The sequence below is a fragment of the Lycium ferocissimum genome, chromosome 10 (genome assembly GCF_029784015.1).
Source record: "Lycium ferocissimum isolate CSIRO_LF1 chromosome 10, AGI_CSIRO_Lferr_CH_V1, whole genome shotgun sequence".
Taxonomy (NCBI): domain Eukaryota; kingdom Viridiplantae; phylum Streptophyta; class Magnoliopsida; order Solanales; family Solanaceae; genus Lycium; species Lycium ferocissimum.
This window is the reverse complement of record NC_081351.1, coordinates 35798812-35815589: the sequence shown is the minus strand read 5'-3', so window position 1 is coordinate 35815589 and position 16778 is coordinate 35798812. Positions and strand designations below refer to the sequence as shown.

General features: G+C 32.8%; 1 protein-coding gene across 2 annotated transcripts; it reads right to left on the bottom strand.

Moving 5' to 3' along the window:
- Positions 1 to 557: 557 nt before the first annotated feature.
- On the bottom strand, positions 558 to 5607 carry LOC132033638 (uncharacterized). 2 transcript variants are annotated; one of them, XM_059423668.1, is made up of 6 exons: positions 4971 to 5607; positions 3879 to 3969; positions 3613 to 3770; positions 2276 to 2303; positions 2028 to 2136; positions 558 to 894 (listed from the first exon to the last, which is right to left on the bottom strand). In XM_059423668.1, the coding sequence occupies exons 1-6, from the start codon at positions 5211 to 5213 to the stop codon at positions 813 to 815; spliced, it is 711 nt and encodes a 236-aa protein (XP_059279651.1). In that variant the 5' UTR covers positions 5214 to 5607; the 3' UTR covers positions 558 to 812. The 2 variants fall into 2 exon arrangements, with proteins under 2 accessions (XP_059279651.1, XP_059279650.1); XM_059423667.1 differs by having other exon boundaries at positions 3613 to 3773; positions 4971 to 5364.
- Positions 5608 to 16778: the final 11171 nt, after the last annotated feature.

Sequence of the window (16778 nt, the reverse complement as noted above, 5' to 3'; positions counted from 1 at the left end):
TTACGTACCTAACGTTTTTAATGGCAATGTACTATACAAGTTACTGTATTGGAGCAAAGAAGACGATACATCATCAAACGTGCACATGTTGTTCGAAAAATTAACGCAAACGTAAAGCGTGCTATAAACTCCACTTTTTGGAAAATAACATCATCAGACGTATAGGTGCGTCGCATTTGTTTGGCAAATTCTTCATCCCATCCCACCTGTATCTTTTGAAATGTTTTTCTTACTCATCATATCTAGTTAACTTTTAAATTAAGATTTGTAAAATTAAAAACATTAACGGTCTAAAAAACTTATTTATTCTTTAAATACTTTTTTTTAAAAATAATTCCAACTCAAGTATTATCCAAATGCCTATTAGATATCATTGAATTGGATGAGTTGAAGCGGACCTTTTTCCTCTTAAGTTGAGGAGGGCTATGTATTACAAGTAGATGGAAGCAAATTGGTCAATCAATACTCTTTAACATAATTTTGTCGTTTTAAAATCTGGAGTCCAACGTCCAATCTGCCTTTTTGAAATTAAGTAAACAAGCATTGGGGCAAATGGCTTCACGACCAACTGCGGTCAGCAGAGAATTAATAATCGAACAAGAAGATGAGATTAGCCCAATCATTCTGCATACAGGCTATTCAATTGGCGAAATATTTACATGATTAAATACAGAGAACACTAGGATGTGCATTGAACGAAAGAATGGCATTTATATTACACATTAAAGAACCAATAACCTAAACCAGAAGCACAAGCACACGTACAACGTGCAGGCAAAGCCTCAGAATTTCAGCCAAGCCAGAACTGCTAATTAAAAGAGCTTTGATATCACACGGCAGGAGGTCCAGAACGCTGCTGATGCAGCTCTTAGAATAGCTGGGTTTTGGTATATCCTGGTTCAAAACACACAAATTTAGGCAAATGATATCAATAAGACTCGCATTTATTCGGATATTGCTAGCAGCCCTCAATCCTCCGAGGACTCCGAGGAGGCATTAAGATCATATTAAACAAGTACATTGAGACAAAGACAGAGTTCAGATTAATCTGTTAACAGAAACGTCAGACAGAGTTCAGATTAATCTGTTAACAGAAACGTCAACTTCCGATTTGGCAACAACTGACGTATGGTGCTATGCAAACTAGACAAAGATAAGAGAACAAAGTAGGTTCTACTTATCACAAAAAAAAAAAAAAAAGGGTAGGTTCTAAACGACCACTCAGTCCCTTGTTTCTTTCCCATTCACCTTCAATCATTAACTTAAAAACTAGACAATCGTTTTGAAGACAATTCGAACTGCTTTTTTCTCTTCTCCACATTCATGGATTATAAACTTATAATAATAGCAACGAGCATGGTTTGACAAACTTGGGTATAACTTAACAATGCCAGCATGCTTGTATCCTTGTACAGTTTCTCCTCCTATTTGGTGTTTGGGTTTGGAAGGGCACCTAAGGAGGCAAGAAAAGCAAGAGAATACATGGAGCTGAAAGACTACGGGCTCATTTATAAAGGCTAACAGATTTCCTTACTGAAAAAGACTACGGGCTCATTTATGAAGGCTAACAGATTTCCTTACTGAAGTGTCTGGACATTGTTTTGAACTTATTAAGCTATGATCACTAGTTCAGCCATTGCTATAGCCTGCACTCTGCAGGATATGCATAAAGGAGATTTTTTTTTTTTTTTTTTTTAATCTTTGATAAGGTATGCATAAAACAGCAATTAACTTAATTTCCAAAAAGAGATGGTGGGAAACAAATTATGTCAGCTTCCATCAGAGGACCTACTTTCTACTCTGTGTCCACCTTACAATGAGCAAAACATGCTTTGAAGTTGTTATTGGAAGTACAACTGTAGGCCAGGAAAGAAACGTCTTTTCTCAAAAAAAAAAAAAACATTTTATACAGAATATTGTGACCGCTGAGTACATGAGATAGAAGAGAGCAGAACTACTCAACCCATTTAAAGGGGGGAAAGAAGAGATAGCAGAACTACTTTGCTGAATCAAATAGGCTGGCTTACCCAATAGCTGTAGCCCCCCAAGATGCTACATTGTAAATAACTTTGCTTCCATCCCATGCCTTTCGGAGCTTTCCTTTCTTCTTTTTCAGAGAGAATGTCTTGCTGAGGGCTGTGAAGAAAATCTAACGTCACTTTCTCAATCCAACTTTTGAAAATGAATTGAAGCAGTGTGAACGAACGCAAGAATTTTCTTTTTAAGAACTACTCATGGAAAGAAATGTTGGAAGAAAGCAAGAAATTCAACTGACCATCTTGGAGTTGGTTTGGTGTCAAATCCTGCACAAATTAGTGCAAAGAATTAAACCTCCTACGGAGGAGGAGACACTGAAGTAATTTTGAACAGTAATGGAGATTATCTTTCATCCTATATAATGATCTGGGTGCCATGAAACTATTCATCATGAATCATCACAGCAAACTCAAAACACAATTGGCACCGGAAATCTATTTTCAATCTTATCAACCAAAATTAATTGACTAATCAACTAATATCTTTTTTTGATAATTTATCAACGAATACTCTTATATCAAGGACATTTCTGATCAAAACACAAACATGTGAGGCAGATTTTAGAGCAAGAGATGCTCCCTCTGTTGCTGCCATGTGACCAGGAGGTCACGGGTTAGAGCCGTGTAAAGAGCCTCTTGTAGCAATGCAAGGTAAGGTTGCGTACAGTAGACCCTTGTGGCCCGGCTCTTCCCCGGACCCCACACATAGCGGGAGCTTAGTGCACCGGGCTGCCCTCATACTCCCTTTGTTCCATTTTATGTAACATCATTTGATAAGGTAGAGAATCAAAGATGTTAATTTGAGTTTTGTAACATCTTACTATTGGTCGAAACAATATTAAATGGTCACTGAAAAGTAACTAAATAGAGAAAACATCATATAAAATTTTAGAACAGTTGAATAAAAAAATCTTGAAGTTTGTTCAAGCAATATAAAAAAATATTTTTGAAAAGGAGCAATATAAAACAATCTTATTAACCAAATGCCGTCAAAATATAGAGATGGAAAATGGGCTATAAAATTGGGGCATAGCATCAGATCTTTGCAGGCTTACTATAGAAGGAGCTTCTTCAGGCTGCAGAAAGCAAATGACCTAACTATTAGGATAACCGGGAAGCTGCTCTAACATTACTTACAGCAGAGTGGTTTATCTACTAGGACTTCTCTGCTACGATTGCTGTGATCCACTCCACAAAGTCTAACTTCTTAATTTCAATTAGTTTCTACTTTCGACGATTCGAGGAAAGTAAATTAAATGAGTGAAGTAACAACTATACATCATTCTCTTTAAGATCATGTCTAGAAGCCTAACAAAGTACAAACAAACTGCTAAGATAAGGAAAAGAACACAGGAAAATAACAAAGATGATCTAAACTAGGCGAGCATTTTCTTCATGAAGTCAAAAGGTATGCAGTTTAATGAATTGAAATGAACACATTAACAAGGAAACAAAACCAAAGCCCTGGATGTTGCATTGAGCTATGTTTCTGCAGTTAACTTGAGGAAATAAAGGAAAGAACCAACAGTTTAAGGAACAAAAAGACAGGTCTGTTTTTCTAAGGAAGCATCCATACCTTAGTCTGCTTAAGAGACAACAGGTATGCAGCCATAAAGCAAGCTATACCATCCACTATATCTTCTTGCCTAACTAAAACATAGTCTTCTCCATCTAACTCAGGATCTCCACCTTCCCAAAGGTCATTCTCATTGACCATGTCCCACGAACCGCCTTCTTCTACGACACAATCAACAAGCAGCTATTACTACCATGATCCCACTTGAGAAGGAAACTAATAAGAATTCAGAAGTCATATAATTACCAACTCTCTGGAAAACATACCAGCTGAGTTTTGTGGAACAGATGCTTGAGCATTTTCTAGCTTTTGAAGGAAATCTGGACATTCAACTCTAGATTTCAGGAGATCTCGCAGCTGCACAACAAAAGAGACGCACAAAACGCAGTATCAAACTTTTTGTCGTGGTTGATGTTCAAAGAACTTAAATTTAATAAGTTGATTCCCTAAATCCATTTATCTAAATTAATAGAGTGGGACAGTGACACTGGTCTGCTTGAATCACTAATAGTCAGTACTGCACAAGTAAAATTGCTACATCTTCCAGTCGAATGAGAAGCCAGCATGTCTTCAAAGCAACTACTGTATGTATTTAACTTATAACAACATAATAATGACGACCTATTCAAATAAACTAATACTTTCCTGATATAACCTAATACTTTCCAGTAGGACCGTTCTGGCTTACATAAGCATAGCTCTCAAGCTAAACAGAATTTCCAGTTGAAACTACTAAAACTTAATCAATCAGTAATTGCTGTTCCCCTCGCTTTGTTTCCTATTTACAGGCGCAAACCAAATATTTTACATCTCTTCTCTAACCTTTCTTCAATCAAGTAGATGAATTTCACATTTCTCAGCTACAGTTAATTTCTACATACAGTTCCTTTCTAGCTCAGCCTCAACTTATCTTAAAAGATTCAACTAAATCAATTCACACACTTGTTAACATACACAAAATATCTCACTTCAAATACAATTAAAACAAAAAAATGAACAAGTATTTAACATCTATGGACAGAATTAACAATTAATTGCTAAAAACAGTTACTTTCTAGCTCAGCCCTAGCTTATCTTAAATGATGCAACTAATCAATTCAAACACTTGTTAGCATACACAAAATATCTCACTTCAAATACAATTAAAACAAAAAAATGAACAAGTATTTAACATCTACGGACAGAATTAACAATTAATTGCTACAAACAGTTCCTTTCTAGCTCAGCCTAAACTTATCTTAAAAGATGCAAACTAAATCAATTCAAACACTTTTTAGCATACAAAATATATCTCACTTCGAATACAATTAAACAAGAAACTAACAATTAAAATAAAAAAAATGAAGAAGATGATTGACCTCATCGGTCTCTGTATCAGCAGAGGAACCTTGACCGGAGTCATGACGGTCAACATCAGTGTTAGAATTGGACTCATCTGTATCATCATCATCATCATCTTCAACGTTACCACTACTACTAAGCAATTCTAGAGCTCTTTGGCATTCCTGTAACACTGCTTCTAGTGTTTTCCTCTTCACCTTTATCCGATCCTGCTCAGATTTAGCTCTAACCATCTGGATCGGATTTGTACTTGTCTCCATGCCCCCTGACAATTCAAACACACACACACAAAAGACAAAAACCTGTTTCGCCTGAAGAAAGAGGTGAAGAGTATATATGTATATAGAGAGAGAGAGTTTAAGCTTATTGGTTTTGCAAAATGTGAGTTTTTTGAAGAGGAAAAAAAGGTGAATTTTGGAAAATGAAATTGGGTGAACAATAATTAGAGGTATTAAAGTGGTGGCGTGAGCCGCCTGCGTTTTGTCACAAACTTGTTATGCGTTTTAAGGGCCTACGTAAAGGTGCGTCTACGTGATGAGGTTGGGGGAATTCTAATTTTTATTCCGACATTTTATTTTGGATGTTACCCAGATGGTGGAGAAACAGGTGAATACTATTGGTTTTCACGAAAAAATTACAAATTAGCTATATTTGTATGAGGTATTACAAGTATATCCTATTAATAAAAATCAAACGAAATGTACTAAGAGCTCATAAGCTATCATGTGTACTTTTGTATCATTATCAATATCATTAATATTCATCTCATATTAAAAAAAAACACCGTTATATAAATAAGAAATGCACTTTGGACTTAATTTGGTATCAAGATTGTTCAAGATCATATGAAGAGCTTAAATAAGTTTATCATCACCGATATGGGAATTCTCTGCAGTGTGAATATATAAGACTAGGACTCAAAATCGGGTAAAATCATGGACTCAGATAGATCTGATTATGATATCATGATAGAAAATGGATGTTGTACCTCAACCCTTATTCAAGACCATATAATAACGCCAAATAAACTTGTCACCATCAATATGAGAACTCAACGTTTATCAAGCAAGTTGCAACAAATTACAGCAATAACGTAGAAATATTTCTTGGACATAGTCTACTTAGTCAAAGAATCGAATAAATCAAATTTAATTTGAGCAAATAAAATGATTGTAAAAGATGCACTAGATGAGTTGAGGCAAATTTACCTATTAGGTGATCAAAATAAACAAGGTGTTGTTCTCCTCCATTCAAAGGTAAGCAGGAAGTTTATAAACGGAAGCATATACATATATAATATTCAAAGACCAAAGTTAGTTAGATCAATACGCCAACTAATGGGGTTTTCTTTTATATAGGATCATTGATATTCTTGGGTTTCTTTTATACTAGCTATTAGGCTTTGCATCTGTAAGAATTTTTCACAAGGAAAGATATGCTAGTTTTTCACAAGGAAAGATATGCTAGCTTAACAATATGATCAACAAATTAAAAAAGCATTTAAGTGTGAAGCTCTCACCTCCATTAATGCCTTTGTTAAATTTCTATGGTAGAAGAAGATAAATATACACAATTGTGTATGAGTTTCTTTTCTTAAAGACTAAAATGACATTATCATCCTTAAGTTGTTGTCACTCAAAACAAACAATATAGGACAAACAGTCTTATTCTCCAATGTAAAAATAACTTTTGATACGTTTCACTTTTCTTTCGACAGTTAATTATTGCATGTTTGGTGAATTTTTAAAATTTGCTTTATTTTAATAAATATTTTTAATGAGAAGCATTTTTTTTAAAAAAAGATTGGAGCGCAGTTGTTTGGATTTAGCTAATCAATTTGAAAATTACTTTTGCCTAAATCAGAGAAACAACTTGTGTTTAACTAAGATTCCAAAAGCATTTTTAGGGAAAAAACAATCTTTCCGTTACTAGTCAAAAACACTTATTCTTCTCCTAAAAGCTTATCCAAACGCCTCAACAACTCTCCAAAATAAGCATTTTTTACTTCCCAGAAGTTTGATCAAACAAGCTACTCCCTCCATCCAATTTATATGACATTCTTTCATTTTTATTTAGTCTCAAATAGAATGACACCTTTCTATATTTAGTAAAAAATCAATTTTAAATTTACCGTTTTACCTTTAATGAAATGATTTCTAGCCACACAAATTTCTATGGTTTGTTTTAGACCACAAATTTCAAAAGTCTTCCTTTATTGATTAAACTCTGTATCAAGTCAAACACCATCATATAAAATAGGCCGAAGAGAGTATTAATCTTGTACAAATTACTAAAACCAACACTAAAGAAAATTAGTATTAGTACTTCGTCACAAGATCAAGTTTAAAGGTTAGGAGTACCAAAAGCGAAAATTTTCTGAAGTTTGGGATTTCGGACCAAAACTTGTAAGTGAGTTGTAACATTATAGGCGAACTTTTGCAATTTCAATAGCATATATCTAAAGTTAAATTTCGAGACGACTAAACATATAAAAATTATTTTTGGCTATGCCTTAAATGGGGTACGAAAATCGGTTATCTATGCACTTCCGCCTTTCTCACGTGACCCACTAAGCCCAAAAGCCACGATGCCCATCACCAAAAAATTGCGGGCAATTCGCAGGTATACCCTTATTTCGGGATGGTCTTTAAATTTTTGTCCTTCGCCTAAGATTTTTGAGTTTGAGGTTCGAACTCCCGTTTAATCAAAAATTTAAAATAAAAATTCGCAAGGCAGAGTTTGCCTGCAAAACTCTACCTTATAAGGAATGGCGGAATTAGGATTTTTATTAAGGGGGTGTCAACAGATAAAAAATTAAAGATACGAAGAAATAAAGGGGATTCATCACATAGTATACATATATAAAAAAAATCTTCTTTACGTATCTACACAATGTAATTTTCCAACGAAGGGGTGTCCGACACCCCTTAGATGCATGTCACTTCGCCACTGCTTATAAGAAACTCTGCCTTACTGCAAACTCTCCTTAAGGCAGAGTTTTGCCTTTAGGCATAAGGCAAACTCCACTTTAAGGCAGAGTTTTGCCTTTCAAGCATAAGGCAAACCTCTAAGGCAAACTCCACTTTAAGGCAGAGTTTTGCCTTCAGGCATAAGACAAACCTCTACCTTGCCTTAAGGCAATTTTTTTTTTTAATTCAGCTGGAATTTTGCAAACCTCTGCCTTAAGGTCTAACTTTTACTACGAAACTCTGCCTAGCGGGTTTTTTTTTTTGGAGCTGTGGTTCGAACTCAGAACCTCGGGATACTTTAGGGTAAAATTAAAGACCGAATTTGAGGGGTAAAAATTTTGCCCTTCGCTTAAAAAAGGACCAAAAATATCTCAAGGTTGTGGGTTCTAACCCCCGCTCAGTTAGAAAAAAAAATCGCTAGGCCCTTCGCGAAACTTCTGCCCTAAGGCAAAAGTTTCTTTTGCCTTGCAAATTCTACCTTAAGGCAAACCTCTACCTAAGACAAACTTTCTCCTTAAGGCAGACCCTGCCTTAAGCCAAAGGCAAAGTTTTACTATGAAATTCTGCCTTGCGATTTTTTTTTTTTACTGAGCTGGATATGAATGTAGAACCTCGAGGTATTTTAGGCGAAGGGCAAAAATTAAAGACCACCCCCGAATAAGGACAATCGTGTAAATCGCCCAAAAAATGCGCCGATTGCTCTTCATATGTACTGGTCTTTAGTTTTTGCCCCTCATATCGGTGGTCTTTAATTTTTTTTCCATACTCTCATTTAATGAAAATTTGTGGAGTATTCTTATTCGCTGGTCTATGAAACTAGAGATTCGGGTTCAAATCCCAGTAGAGGCAAAAAAAATTTTTAAAAAAATTGACAAGGCAGAATCTTGTAGCAAATTATGCCCATTCGAGCAAAAGTTATGCCTTAACGGTTAACTTCTGTAGAATCCTACAAAACTATGCCGGACAAGGGGTAAAGTTATGCTAAGGCAAGTTCTATAGGATAACTTAATTTCTACAAAACTATGCCTTAAGGCGTAACTTTACCCCGAATAGGCATAATTTGCTATGAAATCTTGCCTTCCGAATATATATATTTTTTTTACTCTGTTGGATTTCTACTTCTGCCCGAATAGGCATAATTTCGTACAAAATTCTGCCTTGAGAATTTTTTTTAATACTCTGCTTGGGTTTGAACCCGAATCTCAAGGGTATTTTTGGCCACTTAAAGTGCCGAAGGGAAAAAAATTAAAGACCAGCAATTTGAGGGACAAATATGAAAGACCACCCTCGAAATAGGGCATTTGTGCGAATGACCCACCCATCACCCAACCATTTCAACCCAAAAAAACCACACCCCTTCCTAGCTTTATCTCGTCACTGGTCACGCCCCATTCCCGCCAAAACCTTGTCGACAAATTTTCTGGCATCGCGGTTTCTCGCTCGTATCTAAAACATCGAACTATATACATACATACATACAAGGCTTGAGCATATAATCTCACAATACACGAGCTTAAAGAGAACTAGTTACTCCCTCTGTTCAAATTTATGTGTCACATTTCGGTCGATATTCAAATAAGGTTTTTTTTTTTTTAACCGTAATTTTTTTCTTATATTTTAAATTGTCAATTATTATGACTTATAGCAATTTTATGTAGTTTTTAAATATGTAAATTTTATTTCAAAAAAACTTAAAGGATTTCAGGACTGAATTCACGTGTTTGACTCTTGAAATTCGAATCGTGTCACATAAATTGAGACACATGGAATAAGAGAAAGGGAAGCTCTGGTCTTTAAGAAAGTCTCAAAGCATTACATGGGAGTTCAAGGTCAAATCCCTTCTGTTCTCAATTTTTTTCTTGTACATAATATGAAATAATGATTTGAGCAATTCATCATCTCCCATCCCAAAAGGAAAAAATGGGTAAATTACGTATATATACAAAACATAACATTACAAACCCTATAACAAATACATTTTTTTTAAAACATTTTTTTATTTTTTATCTTTTTATTTTTTTATTTTTATTTTTTTCGCTCAAAAATTTATGTATGAAAGTTGTATGAAATGTGTATATTTCGCTCAAGGCTTTAAAAGTTCGCTCAAAATTTAGTTTATGAAAATGGTATGAAAACTGTATGAAATGTGTATATCTCGTTCAAGGCTTAAAAAATCACCTCAAAATTATATGTATGAAAATGGTATGAAATTTATATCTCGCTCAAGGCTTAGAATTTCGCTCACATTTTCGTGTATAAAGTTCATGTTAGATTTCTCTAAAATTAATACAACTACAACAACATTGTATATAACTTTGATACAACATTCAAGATTTAAAATAATCGCTTAAATTTTTGTGTATGAAATGTGTATATGTTGCTCAAGGCTTAAAAAATTCGCTCAAATTTTGTGTATGAAAAACGTTTGAAATGTGTATATCTCGATCAAGGCTTAAATATTACGCTTAAAATTTTATATATGAGAATGGTATGAAATGTGTATATCTCGCTCAAGACTTAGGCCCCGTTTATCCATAGATACCAAAAAAAATAATTCACTTTTGTTTGGAATTTTGGAGTTGGAGTTGTATTTGGCCATAATTTTTGAAATTGTAGTTTTTGGTGAAATGTAGTTGTAAAAAAGTGAAAAAGGTGCATTTTTTTTTTTGAAAAACAAGTTTTTTGAGTTTTGGGTATTCCGGAATACAACTTCAAGTTGTATTCAGAATTTTCATGGCCAAACGCTGATTCAGGAAAAAAGTGAAAAAATTTTCCTGAATAAAGTGAATAATTCTTATGGCCAAACGGGGACTTAGAATTTCATTCACATTCTGTATGAAAAACTATATTAAAAATTTAGCTTTCACATACACATTTCATACACAAAAATTTGAGGTAATTTTTTAAGCCTTTGAGCAAATATATATATATATATATATATATATATATATATATATATATATATATATATATATATATATATATATATATATATGTATATAATTTTTTATTTTTTTTAAAATAAAATTATTTTCTGAAAATAAAATTAAAAAACAAAAAATATATGAAAATCCGTCATATTTTGTAAAATATCGTTATGTTTTGTAAATTCGGAAAATTATCGTCACGTTTCGAAAATATTTCTCCTTAACATGTATATATATGTAGTTTTCCTATTTTTTTTTTTTTTTTTTTTTTTTTTTTTTTTTTTTTTGAAAGTCACAATCAAAATTTTCCGGTTGTTATGTTATACTCACTCCGTCCCAATTTACCTTTTTGTATTTAGCAATAATTTACCTTTAAAATTATCATTTTACCCTTAATGAAATGATTTCTGATCACAAAAATTTATTTAGCTTGTTTTATACCACAACATTCAAAATATTTTTTTCCTTAAAATTCGTACCCAGTCAAACACTGATGCAATTCAAAGAAATTACTGAAGAAAACTAGGAAAAAAAGTAAAGCAGCTAAGAAAAGAAATTAGGGCTAAAGCTTGATAATATTTTCGATACCAGAGTTGGAAAGGGATTACAGCCTTTATGTCCTATCAGCTCACAAAAGACAAAAGAGCATAACTAACTTCTATGGACTAAAAGTGCAAATTGATAAATATTAACTGGACCCATTCGTAAGACTGAAACTTAATTAAAACTATACAGAACTCCGTTTTGGATTTAGCCTTAAAAGCAGTAAAAACAACTTATAAAGTGCTTTTTTAAAACCTAACCTAAACTATTTAATTAATTCTTTTTGCGCTATTTTAAACAAAATTTGCTTTTAAACTACTAGCCAAAACACTAAAAAAACACAAAACAGCTTACAACTTATAAGCTAAGCCAAACGGGCTCTAGGACTCAATTGGACAACTAAAAACACTCAAAAAAGTTCCTCACCAAACACTCAAAAAAAGTTCGAAAACAACTTATAAAATGGCCAAGAATTTATAAGCTAAGCCAATCGGGCTCTAGGACTCAATTGGACAACTTATAAACTTTATTTCCGGACTGTATTAACGAACATAATTGCCAGGTACTCCTCCGACAGCCCACTGTACTAATTCGTAAGCTCTTCACTTCTGCATACGCATCAAACACCCTCACTTAGAGGGAGACGGAGGGAGTATCCAGACATTTTCTCCGAATCCAAACATCAAGTATAGCAGAAGAGTTCATTCAGATTCATATTCACGTCGACACATTAATATGTATATTGTGGAAAGTTGACTTGTATAAAAATATGCCAGAATTGCTGGATCTCTATGATATCCACATGCATATTTAATTAACAACTTGTGAGTTACATACAAGTTACAACGTGCATAAATATTGGGCCATGAGGACAAGAAGTTAGAATATTTTTTCTATTTTATTGGTTTTGTCTCCCATGTTTAATCAAAGCCATTAACGTAATTCGTGCCTAAAACAAACCATAAAAGGTCTTAAGTTTATTAATAGACTAATTTTTTCCTTAATAATTGTGTACTTTAAATTAAAACAATCAGTTCTAAAAAATAAATAAAAAATACTGCAAAAGACTTTTTTTTTGAAAGTCAATATCGTCATCCAATTAGTCATTTTTGTATATACATGTTTGTTATGAAATTTGAGTTATTTATCTTAAAACCCTCTACCACATTTTTAAAAAATTTAATATCTTTTATTAATAATGTCTTTTATGATATATGATCATATATAAAACAATAATTTTGGGGCCCTCAATTTTGGGGGCCTAAGGCAATTGCCTTAGTTGCCTCCCCATTGAGCCGGCACTGTGTTTAATGTTGACTCCTTATTGTATATTTCCAGAGAGTTTGTCAAGGAAGCTTTCTATGAAAGAACAAAAAGCAATGGCCAAAAGAAAGACAAATTTTGTGATTTGCGGCAATCTGTTTTCAGTTGTTGTTCTTCTCATTGCAGAAGTAATACATTTTCAAGAGCGTGTTGATGCAGCTGGTTCACCCGTCAAGTTTCTTCCTGCATTTAAAGGGCCACTTCCTTTTGAACTTGAAACCGGGTAAGTGTAAGAGGTACTTCTTTGATGTTTCGTCTTGTTGTTTTTTCTCAAAAGTATGTATGATTGAAAATAGACATTTATACTAAATTGGCATGTATTGGATGCAGTGGGGAATTATCTTTGTTTGTACCTGGGGGATTAAATAAGTTTAAATTGAAGTTGAGAATAAAAGGAGATATTTGAAGTTACGTTTCAATAAAGATTGTGGAAGTTGATAGTTGTATTTGTGAGTGAAAATCAATATTTCACTTAAAATATACATTCAAACCAGTATTTCAATAGTTCACTTAAAGTGAAAACACTCGTAGCCAAACAAGTATGTGCAAATCTTGAAGTTCAGCATTCAATACTATAAAAAATATTAATGCATGGGGTGGTGTTTTCAGGTACATAGGAGTGGGTGATTCAGATGATGTGCAACTATTCTACTACTTCGTTAAGTCTGAGTCTAATCCAAAATCAGATCCTCTTATTCTATGGTTAACTGGAGGCCCTGGCTGCTCTGCTTTATCTGGTCTTCTCTTTGAGATAGGTAAATGATTCTCCTTATTTTCTTTTTCGTTTTTCCTTTTTTCCTTCTCTTTTTTGGACCTCCATGTGATGCTGTTTCCACTCATTTCACTTCGATATGAAATAAAGGAGGCATTGCCTAATCACCCCCGCAACTGATGCATCAAAGTAGATGAACACGTTCTTGCATCACTCACATTTTGTTCTACTTTTTGTAGTATGCACATAACACAATATAAAATACAGTGCACATAATACCTTAAATGTATCATACCTATGGATTGGTGTATTTAAAGGTCTACATAGTGTTGGAAATCTTACGAAAAATACTTCATCACGAACACGTGTAGGGACTTCCCTTCATCACGAACACTTGTAGGGACTTCCCTTCATCACGAACACTTGTAGGAACATCTTCTAAGCTTGAAGAAAATACTTGATCACGAACAATTGTAGAGAATTCTTCGTAGCTTGAGGCATGCCAATGGCACTCGTCTTAAGGATATTTCACCCGTATGGGTGTATCCCCGGATTCAACAAGTTCTTTAAAGACAAAAACTGTGTGATTTAATCTAACAAAGATTTATCTCATAAAAACCCAACAATACAAAATGAGAAGAAGTAGTTTTCCCTATGTTTTTTCTTTTCTACTAATGAAAATAACTTTTAGTATATATAGATTGAAATAGGGACCTGATATTATGGATAGAATAAAGATGACTTAAGGCCATTCAAATGGTCAAAATACGTTTTCTACAATACAATCAATATTCTGAATATAATATTGTAAAAGCCAATAATGGCAATTCATAATGGTCTGTTGCCATTGCAACGTTAGGATAGAAGTCAACATATAATTATATATCATAAAGTGTCATCAAGTGACCAAATTAAATACAATAATACCGTTTGGCAATGGAAATTTATTCAACATGAATTCTGCCATTAAGGCTAATAAAATAGAATCAAGTCTTTTGCATTAAAGTCAACAAGAACATTAAAACTATTCTTTTTATTTTTGAGATATTAAATAGAAAATAATATTTTTCTAACAATCCCCCATATATCTCAAAAATAATACAATAAATAAAATAAGAAGTTTTGGCTGGTTTACATATACGAGTACAATGCGTCGAACCGTGTCTCGTAGACTATGAACTGCACCTAGATAAAACAAGATTAAACTTACAATAGTTGGTGAAGTTTACAACTTCTATGAACCAAAAATTCTTTTGTAAGCTCATGGTCTTATTCTATCACATCATACTCGCACAATCTTTGTCGTTATCGCAGCTTTGCGCTAAGAGGCCATGCGCGTGTCCCGGTATTCATGAGTGCTCTAGAAATCGTCACAATTTCAGGGAGCCGGCACCACTCCACACTCATATAGGTCCACCCATCAAGTGTATTCTCGGGCAGCAATACACCACCTATAAAGGTTATGGTAATGGATTAAGAGTTTATAGCTCAACCTCACCTCGCTCTTGCGCATTTGCACTATATTCACACACCATAGGAAGGGACATAATTTAATAGTGCACTTTTGATCAACTAATGACTTGTTATTACCTATATGAACCTAATTCATGGGATCTCCAATCACATAGGTTGGGTAACTATTATTGTTAATCTTCTCAAATGACAAAAGTCTCATTCCCCTCGATGTTTCTTTTAGTCTTGTAAATCTAAATTCATCGTACTTCACACAATTATAAAAACTATCACATCTCACAATAGCGCTATTAAGAAATTATTTTCTCACACAACTAATGTTGTTTGGCAACCACAATATATACATGTCGTTTTATTCCAACCTCAATACTCACTAAGAAGTACTTTTTAACCTCATTACCATCACTAGCCAACTTCAAACCATAAACTCATATTTCATTACGGTCTACTTGGTTATTTTCATATTAATTATTACACCCCCACAAAGGGTAAACACATACTCACCGTAAAGGATTTTGAGATCCACTTAGCATCATTGTATCCTCTCTAGTACATCAAGTATTAATTCACTATAACACTCATCCATTAGTTGGTTCTTTTCAAAATCATGTACCAAGAAAAGAAATAACACCATAATTTTATTTTATTTTTTTCAAAAACATTTTGAATAACAAGACCAACTGAAATATTATCACTTTTAAAACATTCTCTCAAAATAACTCTAGTAAGATATCATGACCCCCATAATTTCAAAAATTCTCAAAGTAAGGACTTATGCCTTTATAACACCGTAACTTTACATTTTCAAAGTATTTAAAATAGGAACAATTCATAACCTCACAAGTAGTATTACTAATTCTCATAAAACATTTCATCTTATAAATAACAAGCTAATAATATTATGACCCAAATAGCTATACTCACAATATGTCATCATCAATAAATATTTTTAAGAAAAACAATACGAGAAAAATAAGTATCGATATTAAAAGTATTTTTAAAAAATAGTAAGCACATATAAATCATAATTCCAATACTTATTGTCCATAATTTGGAAACAATCTATTTATCCTCAAATGACAAGACCATTATTCCCTCGAGGCATTGACAGCAGATGATATAATTTCATTTTTTTTTTCTGCCATTTCTAACTTATTTAAAACGGAATAATTACTTCTAAATTACTGACAAAGGGCAAAGAGAAGTGCTGCCACTTTCTTTGAGAGAGTGAGAAACATAAAAAAGGGAAAACTTAATTTTTTTTTCTTAAAATCGTATTTTCTTAAAATTTGAAAATAAATCTAGTCTTCCCACATTTAGTTTTAAAAACGGGTTTTCCACATGTTAATAAAATAATTAATTTTTTTCAAAATTTTATAAAAATTCAGCTTTTTTCACATTTTGGCAAGAAAAAACACTTTTCCTGGGATTTTTTATTTGAAAATAAAAGTGTCTCAAGAAATGAAAATCATGAAATCAAGATTTTTTAAGACATTTTAAAAAATAATCAAGTTTTCCTATTTTAAAAATCCATTTTTTTTCCCTATTTAAAAAAAAAACATTTTTTAGTTTTTTTTTTTTTTTTTCAAAAACGGGTTTAAAAAAAAAAAAAAAATTTTTCAATTTTTTTTTAAAACCTTTTTTTTAAAAAAAAATTGGGTTTTTTTAAACCATGTTTTTAGTTTTTTTTTTTTTTTTTTAAAAGGGTTTAAAAAAAAACAAATTTTCAAATTAAAAAAAAAAAGGGTTTTTAAAAATCATTTTTTTTAAAAAGAAAATTCGGGTTTTTTTTTTTTATTTTTTAAAAAAAAGACACGTGTTTAAAAAAAATTTAAAAAAAGGAAAAAAACAAATAAATACCATGGCCGAGGAGAGGGT